The 16,935-nt window shown below is 49.1% G+C and overlaps 1 protein-coding gene across 2 annotated transcripts in view; it reads right to left on the bottom strand.

The window, feature by feature from the left end:
- LMF1 (lipase maturation factor 1) overlaps positions 1-16,935 on the bottom strand; it is a 180,077-nt gene that overhangs the window by 92,307 nt on the left and 70,835 nt on the right. For both annotated transcript variants that reach the window (XM_077274410.1, XM_077274409.1), the window contains one exon: positions 9,871-9,936. In XM_077274410.1, coding sequence (XP_077130525.1) covers positions 9,871-9,936 — 66 coding nt within the window. The remainder of the gene's footprint in view (positions 1-9,870; positions 9,937-16,935) is intronic.

Below are 16,935 nucleotides of genomic sequence, written 5' to 3'. Positions count from 1 at the left end.
TGACAATACCCACGCTGATTTTATTAAGGACCTAAAGACGTAACAGAACATAAGTGAGAGGCGTCGATGCTCGACCATCTCATCCCGTCATGGGGATCAACTAATGGCATCTTTCACCTGAACCTTGAGGGGTTGAACCAAGATCACAACTTCTTATTACCCATCTGATCATAGTATGCAATCGTTAGGGGTCTGGCGAATAGGACTCCCATCAAAGGGAAAAGCGGCAGAGCATGTGTTCATCAATAAAGTCTTCAATCTATCCTGAATAAGTCAGACACAGGTTTTGATCCAGCAGCTACAAGGGTGCCTCCACCCTGTGCCAGTCATTGCACAGGTTACCCATCAGCATTTTGCTGATTTGTCAGGTGATTACTGGAAGTCGATAGTTGGGAACAATCAATCCTATGAATGCTCATTCCCCGATTGTTTTAGTACCACTTATGCATGGTGGGCCCCAATACTGAATTTCTCCGGTGGGCCCAAACTACTCTAGACAATACTATATAAGCTCTGCCCTATATCTCCTCCCTCAATCCCGGTCTACCACCCTACCCAAGCTTTCCGCTCTACTAATGATGTGAAGTCCACCACCATACACTTTAGATACCTCGTTTGGTCAGTAGCTATCTCGCCAAAGTCTCCCCTCTCAGTGCCAAACATTTCTGTGTTCTCTATAATAGAGCCACTACCGGACATCACTGGCCTGGGCTTAGAAAAGGATTGGCAGTCCGAAATTGGTCATGCCGGACCCTTATCTCCCCTTCAACAATCACCTGTCGGCACCCCCCATAAACAGTAGACTGCCGACTGAACCTGTTGACGTCGGTGGCTTTGGCTGACATTAGTCTAATGAGTATGGGGACCTTAAGACTAACATCCTCCATAATCCGAACCTCCCACTCCTTTCTCCAGAACTTCTCTTGTGCTGCACCAATTCTTTAGACTTTGCTACCCCAGTTAATCAGGATAATTTCCAACTACCACCGTTTTAGGTGTGCCCTAACACACATCTTTTAGGCAAGCCTATCATTTTCTATATACTCCTGTCTTTTTTTTATTGCCATTATTATCAATATCCCCAAAAAACATTTCCATATGGGTACATACACAAATAATTGTCCCCGGTGGTCACATGGGGAGATGACACAATCCCTGCAGCTTTGGTCCTAGTTTAGTTTGAGTTGGGGGTTCCTGAGTTTTGTCTACATAATCGGTCAGTGTCAGGGGAGAACATGGAAATCTGAGAATGTCTGTCTGGCACTAAACAAACCACTGGGATCCCACGATCACATTGCAGAGGCCTAATCAGGGTGACAGAGGGACGAACCGCTTAGACGCCATGGTCCCTGTTCATTGTGACATCTAAAGGAGTTAAACTGATGCAAGCTCCAATCAAAGACGTTACAGGTGAGAGGTATGGAGCAAGCGCCTGCTGCATAAAAAAATCCTCATTTTTGCCAAAATCAGAGGCCTAATCAGGGTGACAAAGGGGCGAACTGCTTAGATGTTGTGGTCGCTGTTCACTGTGGCATCTAAAGTAGTTAAACAATACAAACAGAGGCCACTCCAATCACATAAGTTACCAGTGAGTGGTATGAAGCAAGTGCCTGATGCATTAAAATTCTCCTAATTTTTGCCAAAATCAGAGGTCTAATCAGGGTGATAGAGGGACTAACCGATTAGATGTCATGGTCGCTGTTCACTGTGGCATCTAAACGACTTAAACTGATTCAAACAGAGGAGGCTCCAATCAAATATGTTACCAGTGAGTGGTATGGAGCAAGTGCCTGCTGCATAGAAATCCCCCTTATTTTTGCCAAAATCAGAGGCCTAATCAGGGTGACAGAGGGAGTAACCGATTAGATGTTGTGGTTGCTGATCACTGTGGTAGCTAAAGGAGTTAAACAGATGCAAGCTCCAATCAAAGATGATACCAGTGAGTGGTATGGAGCAAGCGCCTGCTGCACAGAAATCCTCCTTTTTATGCCATATATATCTGACAAATGTTTAGAGAAGCAGGCCGAGAGCGTGATCATCGCACCGGCCCCATAGCACCCGAGTGGTCCCACAATTCGGCCAGGCTCCTGTTGTCAGACAGCAGTGCATTGTGGGAGCCGAGGTATGAAATCACATGTCAGGAAGAAGGGTGGAGCTAAACAACTGAGCAGAATTGTGAATGCAGCTCTGGCTGTGACTCAATCAGAGCAGATCTACATGGGCTAAATGCACAAGTTACATAACCACACTGCGCCATTTAGTACATTTCGCCCTGCAGATCTTTAGCCGCCGCGCCTCCAATCAGCACACAGTTGTGCGCCGCCCGCACCTGGGATCCATTAAGGATTCAGCGGACCATTATAAAGTTCTATAAAGCTGAGCATTGAATACAAACTCCAGACTCCGGGTAATAAGGTTTTGATGGCATGTTGACATTTATCTGCCAGCGTTCCTGCCTGTGCGCCCGTCCTGCACGGGAAGCCGCTCCGTAATTGCTTACATGCAGGTCTGAGGTTTTACGGCTTCAGGATTGTCTTGACGAAAAAAAAAAAAACTCCTTCCAGAAATCCGGATCAGATGTCGCGAGCCGCGCTCCAATCAGCCTCAATGAGTGTTAATCGGTACAATTTGTCTTTCACTTGCACTTCGGGGAAAAGGTTATTATCCAGGAGTGATGGCCACGTAACATGCCCGGGAGGAACGCGCCGGCTTTCTCTTTCCAGACGTTGCATTTTTACATGTAAGGCCTTCCTCTAAATTTGCTAATGGGATATGGAAAAAAAAAACTATTGCTAAATTTTCTACTAAGTACCCAGATTATTACTCAGCTTTTCCAGGACCCTGAATGGCCAATCAGCCTAAATATACGGCGGTTTCCTTTTGGATATTCCATGCTGCCACTAGGGGGAGCTCACAGCATTCTGTATGACTGCTGAGTTCAGTGTATGCACTGTGCTCCCTCTAGTGGTGGCTGCAGGTAGCAGCAATATTATCATTTCAAAGGAGTCATCTGATTTTTATTTTTTTTTTGTAATAAAATAATAAAACACTATATAATGACCCCATATATCCCGCCGCCTCTCAAGACTTCACTTAGTTGTTCCCCAGTTGCTGAGGCCGGTGATTGGCTGCAGTGGTCACATGAGGGTAGGACCAAGAACAACCTAGTAAGGGACAGTGCTAAATCTGAACCAACCCATGAGGTCTCCCTTTATCTTTGGCTCCGGGAGGTCAGATCCCCACCAATCAGAAACTAACATAGATCAATGTGGGGGTCTGATCGCTAAGACCCCAACTGATCGCCAAAAAGGGGGGTCCGGTATCATAAAACAGGGAACGAGCATTAGCGCTACCGCTTCAGAAGTCAGGACTCGGTTACCTCTGGCAGCGACAGGAGCAGTAGTTCTAAAAAAAAACAAAAAAACATGTATTTAGGACAACAGATCTGGCACCTAGTGGGGGTCGTAGCAGTCGGACCCCCACCGATCTACTACTTGCCACCTATCAATTACATAAGTGAAAATTGATCGTAACTCTTCACAACCCCTTTAATGGTCAGGAAACTTCTGGAAGTGTTTCCCAAGAACAGAAAAACATGGCCGGTCTCTTTTATTTTTATAAAGAGCGCCACTCAGCGTTCAGGCTGAGCATGGAATTACAGTTCAGCCCTATTCACATCAATGGAGCTGCAGTACCGCGTGCAACCTGTAAACGGGAGGGGCGCTGTTCCAAATTCAATGTTTTTTTTTTATTTCCATTAATGTGTAATAATGTGGATTAGCAGATTCCGCCGTCTACTGATGGCGCTTGCCGATATCTTCTGCTGGCCGTCGGGTCTCGGCTGAGTCTGGAGTAATTACAGCCTCTTATTAGCCCCGGCGCAGTGTAACTCAGCATGCGCCTCCATTCCTGCGAGCAATTAGGAGAAGACGGCTAATTAAGAACGATTCTTTAATAACGGCGCGGGGGGGTTAACCCCTCGGCCGCCGGTCTGCAGACATCAAGGCCCTTTGAAGACATACAATAACAAAGGCATCTGTAATTTTAATTAAGTTCCCCCAGATGGAGTTTATTTTCCGAGTATCGGGGGGGGGGGGGACGGGAGGCGACTGCTTTCTATGTTTGCGCAACATTTCCCCCCCCCCACCCTCCGAAATTCCGTTATTTGCGTTTAATATAATACCGTTTTTGGGGGGTAATGGTCGTTACCGGCGGCTCACGCTCCATCGTCTTGTGTCGGAAGGTTACGGGGGCCGAACAGAAATAGGTAAGAAGGCTTCAGGAAAAATTGGCTTTAATCGACAGCCCCCCCAAAGAGTCATTAAGTGCCGCAAATTAAATGTCGGGGTCCACCGCCAGGGTCCTGGGCATCGATTCGCTCCTCTTCGGGATGTCACAGGATCGCCGGGATCCCACTGATCACCAAATCCCAGAAACCGACGCGTTTTACTGCCGCTCAATACCAGCCGTAATGATGTTCTGCAGCAGCCGGGGCTTTTATCCCGGAGGTCACATTTCTTTATTCCATCAAACCAATATAGTCTGAGAAAACCCACGTGTAATAAGGGAAGTAACGATAAAGAGGAATACGACCGGCGCCGTGTGAGCGCACCGACACCGCGCGTTTCACAGTCTCCGGCTTCTAAAATTTGGGGTTTATTCTCAGTCCGGACCCCGCAGGGGGAAGATAAGGTCAGACATGGCGACATGTTCTGCCCCATGACAATGACGCTTGGTGGCAGGTTTTGCATGTGTAGCTGTCCTGTGGGGTTTTTGTGTATTTTCGGTTCTTATATGCAAACTCCTCTGCGCGGGTCTGCGGGGCCGCGGGATTTGCATCATAGAGATTTGCATTCCGGGACTCGGCTTAGGGCAACAAAGGAGATGATTTGACTAAGTGACCGTCACCTGGAAGCCATCGCTGCCGCCTGAGAGCTGCCAGAGGAGGACGGGGAGATGGCAGGGCGGCGCTGCAGCGGTCAATGATGAAAGGATGGAAAAGGTGGAAAACGCTGCCACACCGACACCGCTGCCACACCGACACCACGCGCTTCATGTGCTGGAGAGAGAAAAGGAGGAAAAGAGAGAGAGAGAAGGATACAGAGAAAGAGGGAGACAGAGGAAAAGAAAGAGAAGAGGAAGGAAGAGAGGAAGAGAGAGAAGGATACAGAGAAAGAGGGAGACAGAGGAAAAGAAAGAGAAGGAAGAGTGGAAGAGAGACAGAGAGGATACAGAGAAAGGGGGAGACAGAGGAAAAGAAAGAGAAGAGGAAGGAAGAGAGGAAGAGTGAGAAGGATACAGAGAAAGGGGGAGACAGAGGAAAAGAAAGAGAAGAGGAAGAGAGAGAAGGATACAGAGAAAGAGGGAGACAAAGGAAAAGAAAGAGAAGAGGAAGGAAGAGAGGAAGAGAGAGAAGGATACAGAGAAAGAGGGAGACAGTGGAAAAGAAAGGGTAGAGGAAGGAAGAGAGAAGGATACAGAGAAAGAGGGAGACAGAGGAAAAGAAAGCGAAGAGGAAGGAAGAGAGGAAGAGAGAGAAGGATACAGAGAAAGAGGGAGACAGTGGAAAAGAAGAAAGAGGGAGACAGTGGAAAAGAAAGGGTAGAGGAAGGAAGAGAGAAGGATACAGAGAAAGAGGGAGACAGAGGAAAAGAAAGAGAAGAGGAAGGAAGAGAGGAAGAGAGAGAAGGATACAGAGAAAGAGGGAGACAGAGGAAAAGAAAGAGAAGAGGAAGAGAGAGAAGGATACAGAGAAAGAGGGAGACAAAGGAAAAGAAAGAGAATAGGAAGGAAGAGAGGAAGAGAGAAGGATACAGAGAAAGAGGGAGACAGAGGAAAAGAAAGAGAAGAGGAAGAAAGAGAGAGAAGGATACAGAGAAAGAGGGAGACAGAGGAAAAGAAAGAGAAGAGGAAGGAAGAGAGGAAGATAGAGAAGGATACAGAGAAAAAGGGAGACAGAGGAAAAGAAAGGGAAGAGGAAGGAAGAGTGGAAGAGAGAGAAGGATACAGAGAAAGAGGGAGACAGGGGAAAAGAAAGAGAAGAGGAAGAAAGAGAGGAAGAGAGAGAAGGATACAGAGAAAGAGGGAGACAGAGGAAAAGAAAGAAGAGGAAGGAAGAGAGGAAGAGAGAGAATGATACAGAGAAAGAGGGAGACAGAGGAAAAGAAAGAGAAAGCAGAGGAAGAGAGAAAGGGACAGAAAGAAAGAGTGAGAAAGAGACAAAAGGAGAGAGGAAGGAGGAGAGACAAAAAGCAAGTGGGAAAAGGAGAAAAAGACACAGAGAGAGAAGGATAGGGAGAGAGATAAAGAATTAAAAGAAGAGAGAGAAAAAGAGAGGAAGGGGGAGAAACCGAGAGATGAAGCAAGGCTAGGGAGAGAGGGAGACAGAGGAAAAGAAAGAGGGGAAGAGACAACAAGGAAGAGAGTTAAAGAGAGAGGAAGTGAGAGAGGAAGGGGGGATAGAGAGGAGAAAGAGTAAGAGAGGAGGAGAAAAGGAAAGGGAGGGAGAGAAAGGAGAGAAGAAGTTATAGAGAGCTCTCAGTGGTTAGCACTGTATAGTGGCTCAGTGGTTAGCACGGTATGGTGGCTCAGTGGTTAGCACTGTATGGTGGCTCAGTGGTTAGCACTGTATGGTGGCTCAGTGGTTAACACTATTGCTTTGCAGCGCTAGCGTCCTGGGTTCAAATCCCACCAATTATGATTTTAGTTTCTATGTTCTCTCCGTGATTGTGTGGCTCCCTCCCACACTCCAAAGACTGATAGGGGATAGAGATTGTGAGCCCCAATGGGGACAGTGATAATGTCTGATAAGTGCTGTAGATTAATGGCGCTATATAAGCACAATAAATAGCAGTAGATAGATAATAGATAAGAGATAGATAATAGATAAGAGATAATAGATAGATAGATAATACTTCGATAATAGATGGATAGATGACAGATAATAGATAGATGATAGATAGATAATAGATAATATAGATAGATAGATAGATAGATAGATAGATAGATCATAGATAGATAATAAATAGATAATAGATAGATAGATAGATAGATAGATAGATAGATAGATAGATAGATAATATAAATAGATAGATAGATAGATAGATAGATGATAGATAGATAATAGATAGATGATAGAGAGATAGATAAATAGATAGATAATAGATTATAGATATTACACAGATCTCCCGTCTTTCCTCTTACATGATGGCCACTTGTGCTAATCTCAGACCTCTGCGGGGGCCGGGGGGCGGTTTCGGGGGCCGCATTTTTCATCATGACGGGAATAAATGTTTCTTACCATTAATCACAAATTCCCCGGGCTAATTTCCATTTATTTCCTCCTTTTACACCTAACTTTGGGGAACTTCACTGATTGGTGGTGAAGTCTGCAATGGCCTGAAATCAAGGAGAAGAAAACGACAGAGGACTGAGGGTTTTTGATTATGAGGACGGTCTTAAAGGGATCCTCCCTCCAATCCCGGGCACTCTGTATGACTATATGGGGCCTGGAGACATAACCCGCCCGTGGTCTCTGCTGCCCCGATTACACATCACAGTCCTGTAAGGTCAGCACATTAATGTCGCCATTATCTCTCCATAGGATGAGCCCCCCACAGGGACACAAAGGACGGCACAGCCCGAGGATGGTACCTGGGGTCCATAAAACAGGATGAAATAGCAGATTTGTGGCACGTCATAAATTCCACACACAGCAACTAATGCAGAGATGAGTTTGTCAATTAAATCTTTACTCTGCACCAAACGGCAAAGTCAGCTCATCTACACATACAAGATTCATTCCTGGGGTCAAAATCCATCACTTTTTGTACATCTTGTATTAAACTACACAGCTGCACTCACTATTCTGCTGGTGCAGTCACTGTGTACATACATTACATTACTGATCCTGAGTTACATCCTGTATTATACTCCAGAGCTGCACTCACTATTCTGCTGGTGCAGTCACTGTGTACATACATTACTGATCCTGAGTTATATCCTGTATTATACCCCAGAGCTGCACTCACTATTCTGCTGGTGCAGTCACTGTGTGCATACATTACATTACTGATCCTGAGTTACATCCTGTATTATACTCCAGAGCTGCACTCGCTATTCTGCTGGTGCAGTCACTGTGTACATACATTACATTACTGATCCTGAGTTACATCCTGTATTATACTACAGAGCTGAACTCACTATTCTGCTGGTGCTGGCTGTTATGATCTCAATGGCAAGGGATCACAGAGATTAAGCAAAGTCTGCAAACATAAATACCAGCTCATAGGGAAGTGGTAACTAGGCTGACCATATAGCTGATCCTAGCACAAACACTAACAGTAGCCGGGGAACGTGCCTACGTTGCTCCTAGACGTCTCGCGCCAGCCGGAGAACTAACTAACCCTATCAGGGAAAATAAGACCTCTCTTGCCTCCAGAGAAAAGACCCCAAAGAAATACAAGCCCCCAACAAATAATAACGGTGAGGCAAGAAGAAAAGACAAACGTAAGAATGAACTAGATTTTAGCAAAGAGAGGCCCACTGACTAAATAGCAGAAGATAGTAAGATGACTTATATGGTCAGCAAAAAACCCTGCAAAATATCCACGCTGAATATCCAAGAACCCCCAAACCGACTAACGGTGAGGGGGGAGAATATCAACCCCCTAGAGCTTCCAGCGATATCAGGAATCACATTTTGTACAAGCTGGACAAAAATAAGAACAATGCAAATAAACAAAAGTAAGAAAGCAGGACTTAGCTTATCTTGCAAAGAACCAGGACCTGAAGACAGGAGCAAACAGAAATGAACTGATTACAACGATGCCAGGCACTGGACTGAGAATCCAGGAAGTTTAAATAGCAACACCCCAGGCCTAACGAAGCAGGTGAGCACAAACCTGGTAAAAGACAATCCAAGTGCCAAATCAATAGTGACCACAAGAGGGAGCCAAGAAGTATAGTTCACAACAGCTGGCACTGTGTACATACATTACTTTACTGATCCTGAGTTACCTCCTGTATTATACTCCAGAGCTGCACTCACTATTCTGCTGGTGCAGTCACTGTGTATATATATTACATTACTGACCCTGAGTTACATCCTGTATTATACCCCAGAGCTGCACTCACTATTCTGCTGGTGCAGTCACTGTGTACATACATTACATTACAGATCCTGAGTTACATCTTGTATTATACTCCAGAGCTGAACTCACTATTCTGCTGGTGCAGTCACTGTGTACATACATTACATTATTAATACTGAGTTACATCCTTTATTATACTCCAGAGCTGCACTCACTATTCTGCTGGTGCAGTCACTGTGTACATACATTACATTACTGATCCTGAGTTACATCCTGTATTATACCCCAGAGCTGAACTCACTATTCTGCTGGTGCAGTCACTGTGTACATACATTACATTATTAATACTGAGTTACATCCTTTATTATACTCCAGAGCTGCACTCACTATTCTGCTGGTGCAGTCACTGTGTACATACATTACATTACTGATCCTGAGTTACATCCTGTATTATACCCCAGAGCTGCACTCACTATTCTGCTGGTGCAGTCACTGTGTACATACATTACATTACTGATCCTGAGTTACATCCTGTATTATACCCCAGAGCTGCACTCACTATTGTGCTGGTGCAGTCACTGTGAGCATACATTACATTACTGATCCTGAGTTACATCCTGTATTATACCCCAGAGCTGCACTCACTATTCTGCTGGTGCAGTCACTGTGTACATACATTACATTACTGATCCTGAGTTACCTCCTGTATTATACTCCAGAGCTGCACTCACTATTCAGTTCCTACACATTACACAGGGGCCGCTCTTCGTGTACTGACCTCATAGTGATAGTTCATGCAGGTCAGGTCTCTCCAGCATTTGTCTCCTCGGATTTTAATAAGACCCTGAAATCGAGTAAAAAAAAAAAAAGATACAATTAAATATCAGCGACATAAATATTGCGGCAGAACAGTGATCCTCCCAACCCCCACCCTTCACTTGTGTGCACCCGGTTACTTTTTGCCTCCTTATGACCCACTTTATTGTGCCAATTTCATAGCTGTGTAAAACTGGGAATCCAGAAAAGCTGGACAACTCATGATCCTATACAGGGGCGTAACTACAGCAGGTGCAGGGGTTGCAATCGCCCTAAAAGTCCCTTTGGCCTATAGAAAAAGACTATTGCTATTAAAGATTTAAAATATTTGGGGGCCCCGTTGGAGCTTTCTCATCGGGGCCCATGAGTTTCAAGTTACGCCACTGATCCCACAGGTATGAAAGGCTCGCACTAATACATTCCTCCACATATGGGGCTAACGATGGAGACCTAAGAAGGAGCAGAGAATCAACTGGGCACACTGGGCAGGGGACATCTGCCAGCCCCGCTCTCTGCCCCGGTTTTTGCCCCCTCCCTGCCCTACTCTCTCCCTCGGTCTCTTCCTTGCTCTCTGCCTCACTCTCTTCTCCACTCTCTGCCTCGCTCCCTGCCACACTCTCTTCCCCGCTCTCTGCTCCGCTCTCTGCCTCACTCTTTTCTCCACTCTATACCTTGCTCCCTGCCACGCTCTCTTCCCCGCTCTCTGCCTCACTCTTCCCCACTCTCTGCCTCGCTCCATGCCTCGGTCTCGTCCCCACTCTCTGCCTCGGTCTCTTCCCTGCTCTCTGCCTCACTCTCTTCCCCACTCTGCCTCTCTCCCTGCCTCGCTCTCTTCCCCAATCTCTGCCTCAGTCTCGTCCCCACTCTCTGCCTCACTCTCTTCCCCACTCTCTGCCTCGTTCCCTGCCTCAGTCTCTGCCCCGCTCCCTGCCTCACTCTCTTCCCCACTCTCTGCCTCGGTCTCTTCCCCACTCTCTGCCCTGCTCCCTGCCTCATTCTCTTCCCAGCTCTCTACCTCATTCTCTTCCCCACTCTCTGCCTCGCTCCATGCCTTGGTCTCTTCCCCACTCTCTGCCTTGCTCTCTGCCTCGCTCCATGCCTCGGTCTCGTCCCCACTCTCTGCCTCGGTCTCTTCCCCACTCTCTGCCTCGTTCCCTGCCTCAGTCTCTGCCCCGCTCCCTGCCTCACTCTCTGCCTCGGTCTCTTCCCCACTCTCTGCCCTGCTCCCTGCCTCATTCTCTTCCCAGCTCTCTCCCTCATTGTCTTCCCCACTCTCTGCCTCGCTCCATGCCTCGGTCTCTTCCCCACTCTCTGCCTTGCTCTCTGCCTCGCTCCCTGCCTCACTCTCTTCCCTACTCTCTGCCTCGCTCTCTTCCCTGCTCTCTGCCTCGCTCTTTTCCCCACTCTCTGCCCCGCTCCCTGCCTCGCTCTCTTCCCCGCTCTCTTCCCCACTCTCTGCCTTGCTCTCTGTCCAACTTCCCTGCCTCACACTTCCCCACTCTCTGCCTCGCTCCTTGCCTCGGTCTCTTCCCCGCTCTCTGCCTTGCTCCCTGTCTCATTCTCTTCCCAGCTCTCTGCCTCACTCTCTTCCCCACTCTCTGCCTCACTCCCTGCTTCGCTCTCTTCGCCACTCTCTGCCCCGCACTCTCCCTGGCTCCCTGCCTCACTATCTTCCCCACTCTCTGCCTCGCTCTCTTCCCCGCTCTCTGCCTTGCTCCCTGCCTCACTCTCTTCCCCACTCTCTGTCTCGCTCCCTGCCTCGGTCTCTTCCCCGCTCTCTGTCTTGCTCTCTTCCCCACTCTCTGCATCGCTTCCCTGCCTCACTCTTCCCCACTCTCTGCCTCGCTCCCTGCCTCGGTCTCTTCCCCGCTCTCTGCCTCACTCTCTTCCCCACTGTCAGCCTCGGTCTCTGCCCCGCTCCCTGCCTTGCTCTCTTCCCCACTCTCTGCCTCACTCCCTGCCTCGATCTCTTCCCCACTATCTGCCTCACTCACTGCCTCGATCTCTTCCCCACTCTCTGCCTCATTCCCTGCCCGGCTCCCTGCCTCGCTATCTTCCCCACTCTGCCTGGCACGCTTCCCCACTCTCTGCCTCGCTCCCAGCCTCGCTCTCTTCCCCAATCTCTGCCCCGCACTCTCCCTGGCTCCCTGTCTCGCTCTCTCCCCCACTCTGCCTCGCTCTCTTCCCAACTCTCTGCCTCGCTCCCTGCCTCGCTCTCTTCCCCACTCTCTGCCTCGCTCCCTTCACCACTCTCTGCCCCGCACTCTCCCTGGCTCCCTGCCTTGCTCTCTTCCCTACTCTCTGCCTAGCTCTCTTCCCCGCTCTCTGCCCCGCTTTCCACCTCGCTCTCTTCCCCACTCTCTGCCTCGCTCCCTGCCTCGATTTCTTCCCCGCTCTCTGCCTCACTCTCTGCCTGCTCCCTGCTTCACTCTTTCCCACTCTCTGCCTCACTCTCTTCCCCACTCTCTGCCTGCTCCCTGCCTCGCTCTCTTCCCCACTCTCTGCCCCGCTCTCTGCCTCACTCTCTCCCCCACTCTCTGCCCCGCTCTCTGCCTCACTCTCTTCCCCATCCTCTGCCTCGGTCTCTTCCCCGTTCTCTGCCTCGCTCTCTTCCCCACTCTCTGCCTCACTCCCTGCCTCGCTCTCTTCCCCACTCTCTGCCTCACTCCCTGCCTCGCTCTCTTCCCCACTCTGCCATTCTTCTTGCCTCGCTCTCTTCCCCACACTCTGCCTCACTCCCTGCCTTGCTCTCTTCCCCACTCTCTGCCTCACTCTCTGCCTCACTCCCTGCCTTGCTCTCTTCCCCACTCTCTGCCTCACTCCCTGCCTCGCTCTCTTCCCCACTCTGCCATTCTTCTTGCCTCGCTCTCTTCCCCACACTCTGCCTCACTCCCTGCCTTGCTCTCTTCCCCACTCTCTGCCTCACTCTCTTCCCCACTCTCTGCCTCACTCCCTGCCTTGCTCTCTTCGCCACTCTCTGCCTCACTCCCTGCCTCGCTCTCTTCCCCACTCTGCCATTCTTCTTGCCTCGCTCTCTTCCCCACTCTCTGCCTCGCTCCCTTCGCCACTCTCTGCCCCGCACTCTACCTGGCTCCCTGCCTTGCTCTCTTCCCTACTCTCTGCCTAGCTCTCTTCCCCGCTCTCTGCCCCACTTTCCACCTCACTCTCTTCCCCACTCTCTGCCTCGCTCCCTGCCTCGATTTCTTCCCCGCTCTCTGCCTCACTCTCTGCCTGCTCCCTGCCTCACTCTCTTTCCCACTCTCTTCCCCACTCTCTGCCTGCTCCCTGCCTCGCTCTCTTCCCCACTCTCTGCCCCGCTCTCTGCCTCACTCTCTCCCCCACTCTCTGCCCCGCTCTCTGCCTCACTCTCTTCCCCATCCTCTGCCTCGGTTTCTTCCCCGTTCTCTTCCCCGCTCTCTGCCCCGCTCCCTGCCCCTCTCTGCCTCACTCCCTGCCTCACTCCTTGCCTCGCTCTCTTTCCCGCTCTCTGCCTCACTCTCTTCCCCACTCTCTGCCTCACTCCCGGCCTCGCTCTCTTCCCCGCTCTCTGCCTCACTCTCTTCCCCACTCTCTGCCTCACTCCCTGCCTCGCTCTCTTCCCCACTCTCTGCCTCACTCCCTGCCTTGCTCTCTTCCCCACTCTCTGCCTCACTCCCTGCCTCGCTCTCTTCCCCACTCTGCCATTCTTCTTGCCTCGCTCTCTTCCCCACACTCTGCCTCACTCCCTGCCTTGCTCTCTTCCCCACTCTCTGCCTCACTTTCTCCCCCACTCTCTGCCTCACTCCCTGCCTTGCTCTCTTCCCCACTCTCTGCCTCACTCCCTGCCTCGCTCTCTTCCCCACTCTGCCATTCTTCTTGCCTCGCTCTCTTCCCCACACTCTGCCTCACTCCCTGCCTTCCTCTCTTCCCCACTCTCTGCCTCACTCTCTTCCCCACTCTCTGCCTCACTCCCTGCCTTGCTCTCTTCCCCACTCTCTGCCTCACTCCCTGCCTCGCTCTCTTCCCCACTCTGCCATTCTTCTTGCCTCGCTCTCTTCCCCACACTCTGCCTCACTCACTGCCTCACTCCCTGCCTTGCTCTCTTCCCCACTCTCTGCCTCACTCTCTTCCCCACTCTCTGCCTCACTCCCTGCCTTGCTCTCTTCCCCACTCTGCCATTCTTCTTGCCTCGCTCTCTTCCCCACACTCTGCCTCACTCACTGCCTCACTCCCTGCCTTGCTCTCTTCCTCACTCCCTGCCTCACTCTCTTCCCCACTCTCTGCCTCACTCCCTGCCTTGCTCTCTTCCCCACACTCTGCCTCACTCCCTGCCTCGCTCTCTTCCCCACTCTCTGCCTCGCTCCCTGCCTCGCTCCTTGTCCCGCTCCCTGCCTCAGTCCAGGCCACTGTCTCCTTTCTGCTTTGATCTGAGCATAAAAAAATCTTCTGCTGATTAAGATCACAAACTTTCTGATGGAGGACGGTCAGAAGGCAGCATCCAGGGGCGGCCACATGCGGCCTGACACAAAGCATGTCTTCACCTCTTCATCTGAGCGGCTGCACTGAGGAGCTGCGATCACTGGGCGCACATGTTAATAATGAGATAATGAGACATCTCGGCTCATCACCGGGTGTCATCCCTCAGACAAGGCTCCTCTGTATCTCCAGCCGCACACAGGTGGCTTTAAGGGGGAATCTCCACCTTTTTTAACTGCCTTCATGTTCCTTTTTAAGTCCAATTTTTCTGCGCCGACTCATTTCATAATTGATCTATATAGAGTTATCAGGATACAGAGTTACTCCTGCTGTGGACATACAGCTACAAGATACATACAGCTCTGCCACCACTAGAGGGAGCTCACCGCGCACTATGTTATTATTGATTTCAATGTAAAATCTGTATGCAGTAAGCTCCTGAGCTCCCCCCAGTGGTGTCTATATTACAGATATTTTACTCTTTTATTACATATTTTGATCATATTGAAAGCCAAAAAAGAAGTTCTCTGCTCTGGGTTCCATAACAATAAGTTGATCATTAAGTGTTAATCAGCAAGCAATTGTGATCTTTAAGGAAACATGAAGTGTTCAGTTTTCCTGCAGCACCCCCGCAGGAGACATTGAGCATTACACAGCGTCTATTGAAATTAATCTATATATATAATCGTCTAAGGAGCACTTCCGTCTGTTTGTCTGTCTGTCACGGAAATCCTGCATCGCTGATTGGTCGCCAATCAGCGACGGGCATAGTCCGGCAGCGAATTCGCTCTTCCTACTCTCCGTCAGTGCCCCCTCCAGTCAGCGCTCACACAGGGTTAATGGCTGCATTACACTGCGTTATGCAGCGGTGTAACGCAGTCCGTTAACGCTGCTATTAACCCTGTGTTTTACTATTGATGTTGCCTATGCAGCATCAATAGTAAAAAGATCTAATGTTAAAAATAATAAACAAAATAAAAAATCATTATGTTCTCACCTTCCGGCACCTTTCCCGCTGCTCCTCGCGACGCTCCGCTCCATGCAATGCGGTCTCGCGAGATGATGACGTAGCGGTCGCAATGTATTCTTGGGACTGGAGCGTCGCGAGGAGCAGCGGTAAACGCCTTAGCTGGATCCGGGGGCCGACGGAAGGTGAGTATATAACTATAATTTATTTTAATTCTTTTTTTTTTTTAACAGGGATATGGTGCCCACATTGCTACATACTACGTGGGCTGTCTTATATACTACGTGGGCTGTGTTATATACTACATGGCTGTGGTATATATTATGTGGCTGGGCAATATACTACATCGCTGTGCTCTATACTACTTGGCCTGTGTTATATACTGCATGGGCTGTGTTATATACTACGCCTCTGTGCTAGCTATATACTACGTGGCTGTGCTATATACTACGTGGCTGTGCAATATATTACGTAGCTGTGCAATATATATTACGTGGCTGGGCAATATACTATGTGGTAAGTGTTATATACTGCATGGGCTGTGTTATATAATGCGTGGGCTGTATTATATACTGCGTGGGCTGTTATATACTACGTCTCTGTGCTATATACTACGTGGCTATGGTATATATTACGTGGCTGGGCAATATACTACATCGCTGTTCTCTATACTACGTGGCCTGTGTTATATACTGCATGGGCTCTGTTATATACTACGTCTCTGTGCTATATATTATGTGGCTGTGCAATATATTACGTGGCTGTGCAATATATTACGTGGCTGTGCAATATACTACGTGGCTGTGCAATATACTACGGGGGCTGTGCTATATACTACATGACTGGGCAATATACTACGTGGGCTGTGCTATAAACTACGGGGGCTGTGTTATATACTAAGTGGGCTGTGTTATATACTAGGTGGGCTGTGCTATATACTACGTGGGCTGTGCTATATACTACGTAGGCTGTGCTATATACTACGTGGGCTGTGTTATCTACGTGGGCTGTGTTATCTACTACGTGGGCTGTGCTATATACTACGTGGGCTGTGTTATATACTACGGGGGCTGTGCTATATACTACATGGCTGGGCAATATACTACGTGGGCTGTGCTATATACTATGCGGGCTGTGTTATATACTACGTGGGCTGTGCTATATACTATGGGGGCTGTGTTATATACTACGTGGGCTGTGCTATATACTACGTGGGCTGTGTTATATACTACGTGGGCTGTGCTATATACTATGCGGGCTGTGTTATATACTACGTGGGCTGTGCTATATACTATGGGGGCTGTGTTATTTACTACGTGGGCTGTGTTATATACTACGTGGGCTGTGCTATATACTATGCGGGCTGTGTTATATACTACGTGGGCTGTGCTATTTACTACGTGGGCTGTGCTATATACTACGTGGGCTGTATGCTACTTGGCTGTGCTATATTTCTCTGCTGTATCTGTGCATCATGAATCGTGGTATGTGTTAAAGAGGGGGGCCCACTGAGACTCTTTCGCCCGGGGCCCTCAAAAACCTGGAGAAGGCCCTGGCTTCACTGATTGTTCCCGGCCGGCGGTGAACAATCAGCGACAGGCGCAG

The sequence above is a fragment of the Ranitomeya variabilis genome, chromosome 7 (genome assembly GCF_051348905.1).
Source record: "Ranitomeya variabilis isolate aRanVar5 chromosome 7, aRanVar5.hap1, whole genome shotgun sequence".
NCBI lineage: Eukaryota > Metazoa > Chordata > Amphibia > Anura > Dendrobatidae > Ranitomeya > Ranitomeya variabilis.
The sequence above is the reverse complement of the archived record's forward strand: the minus strand, read 5'-3'. Positions and strand labels throughout refer to the sequence as shown.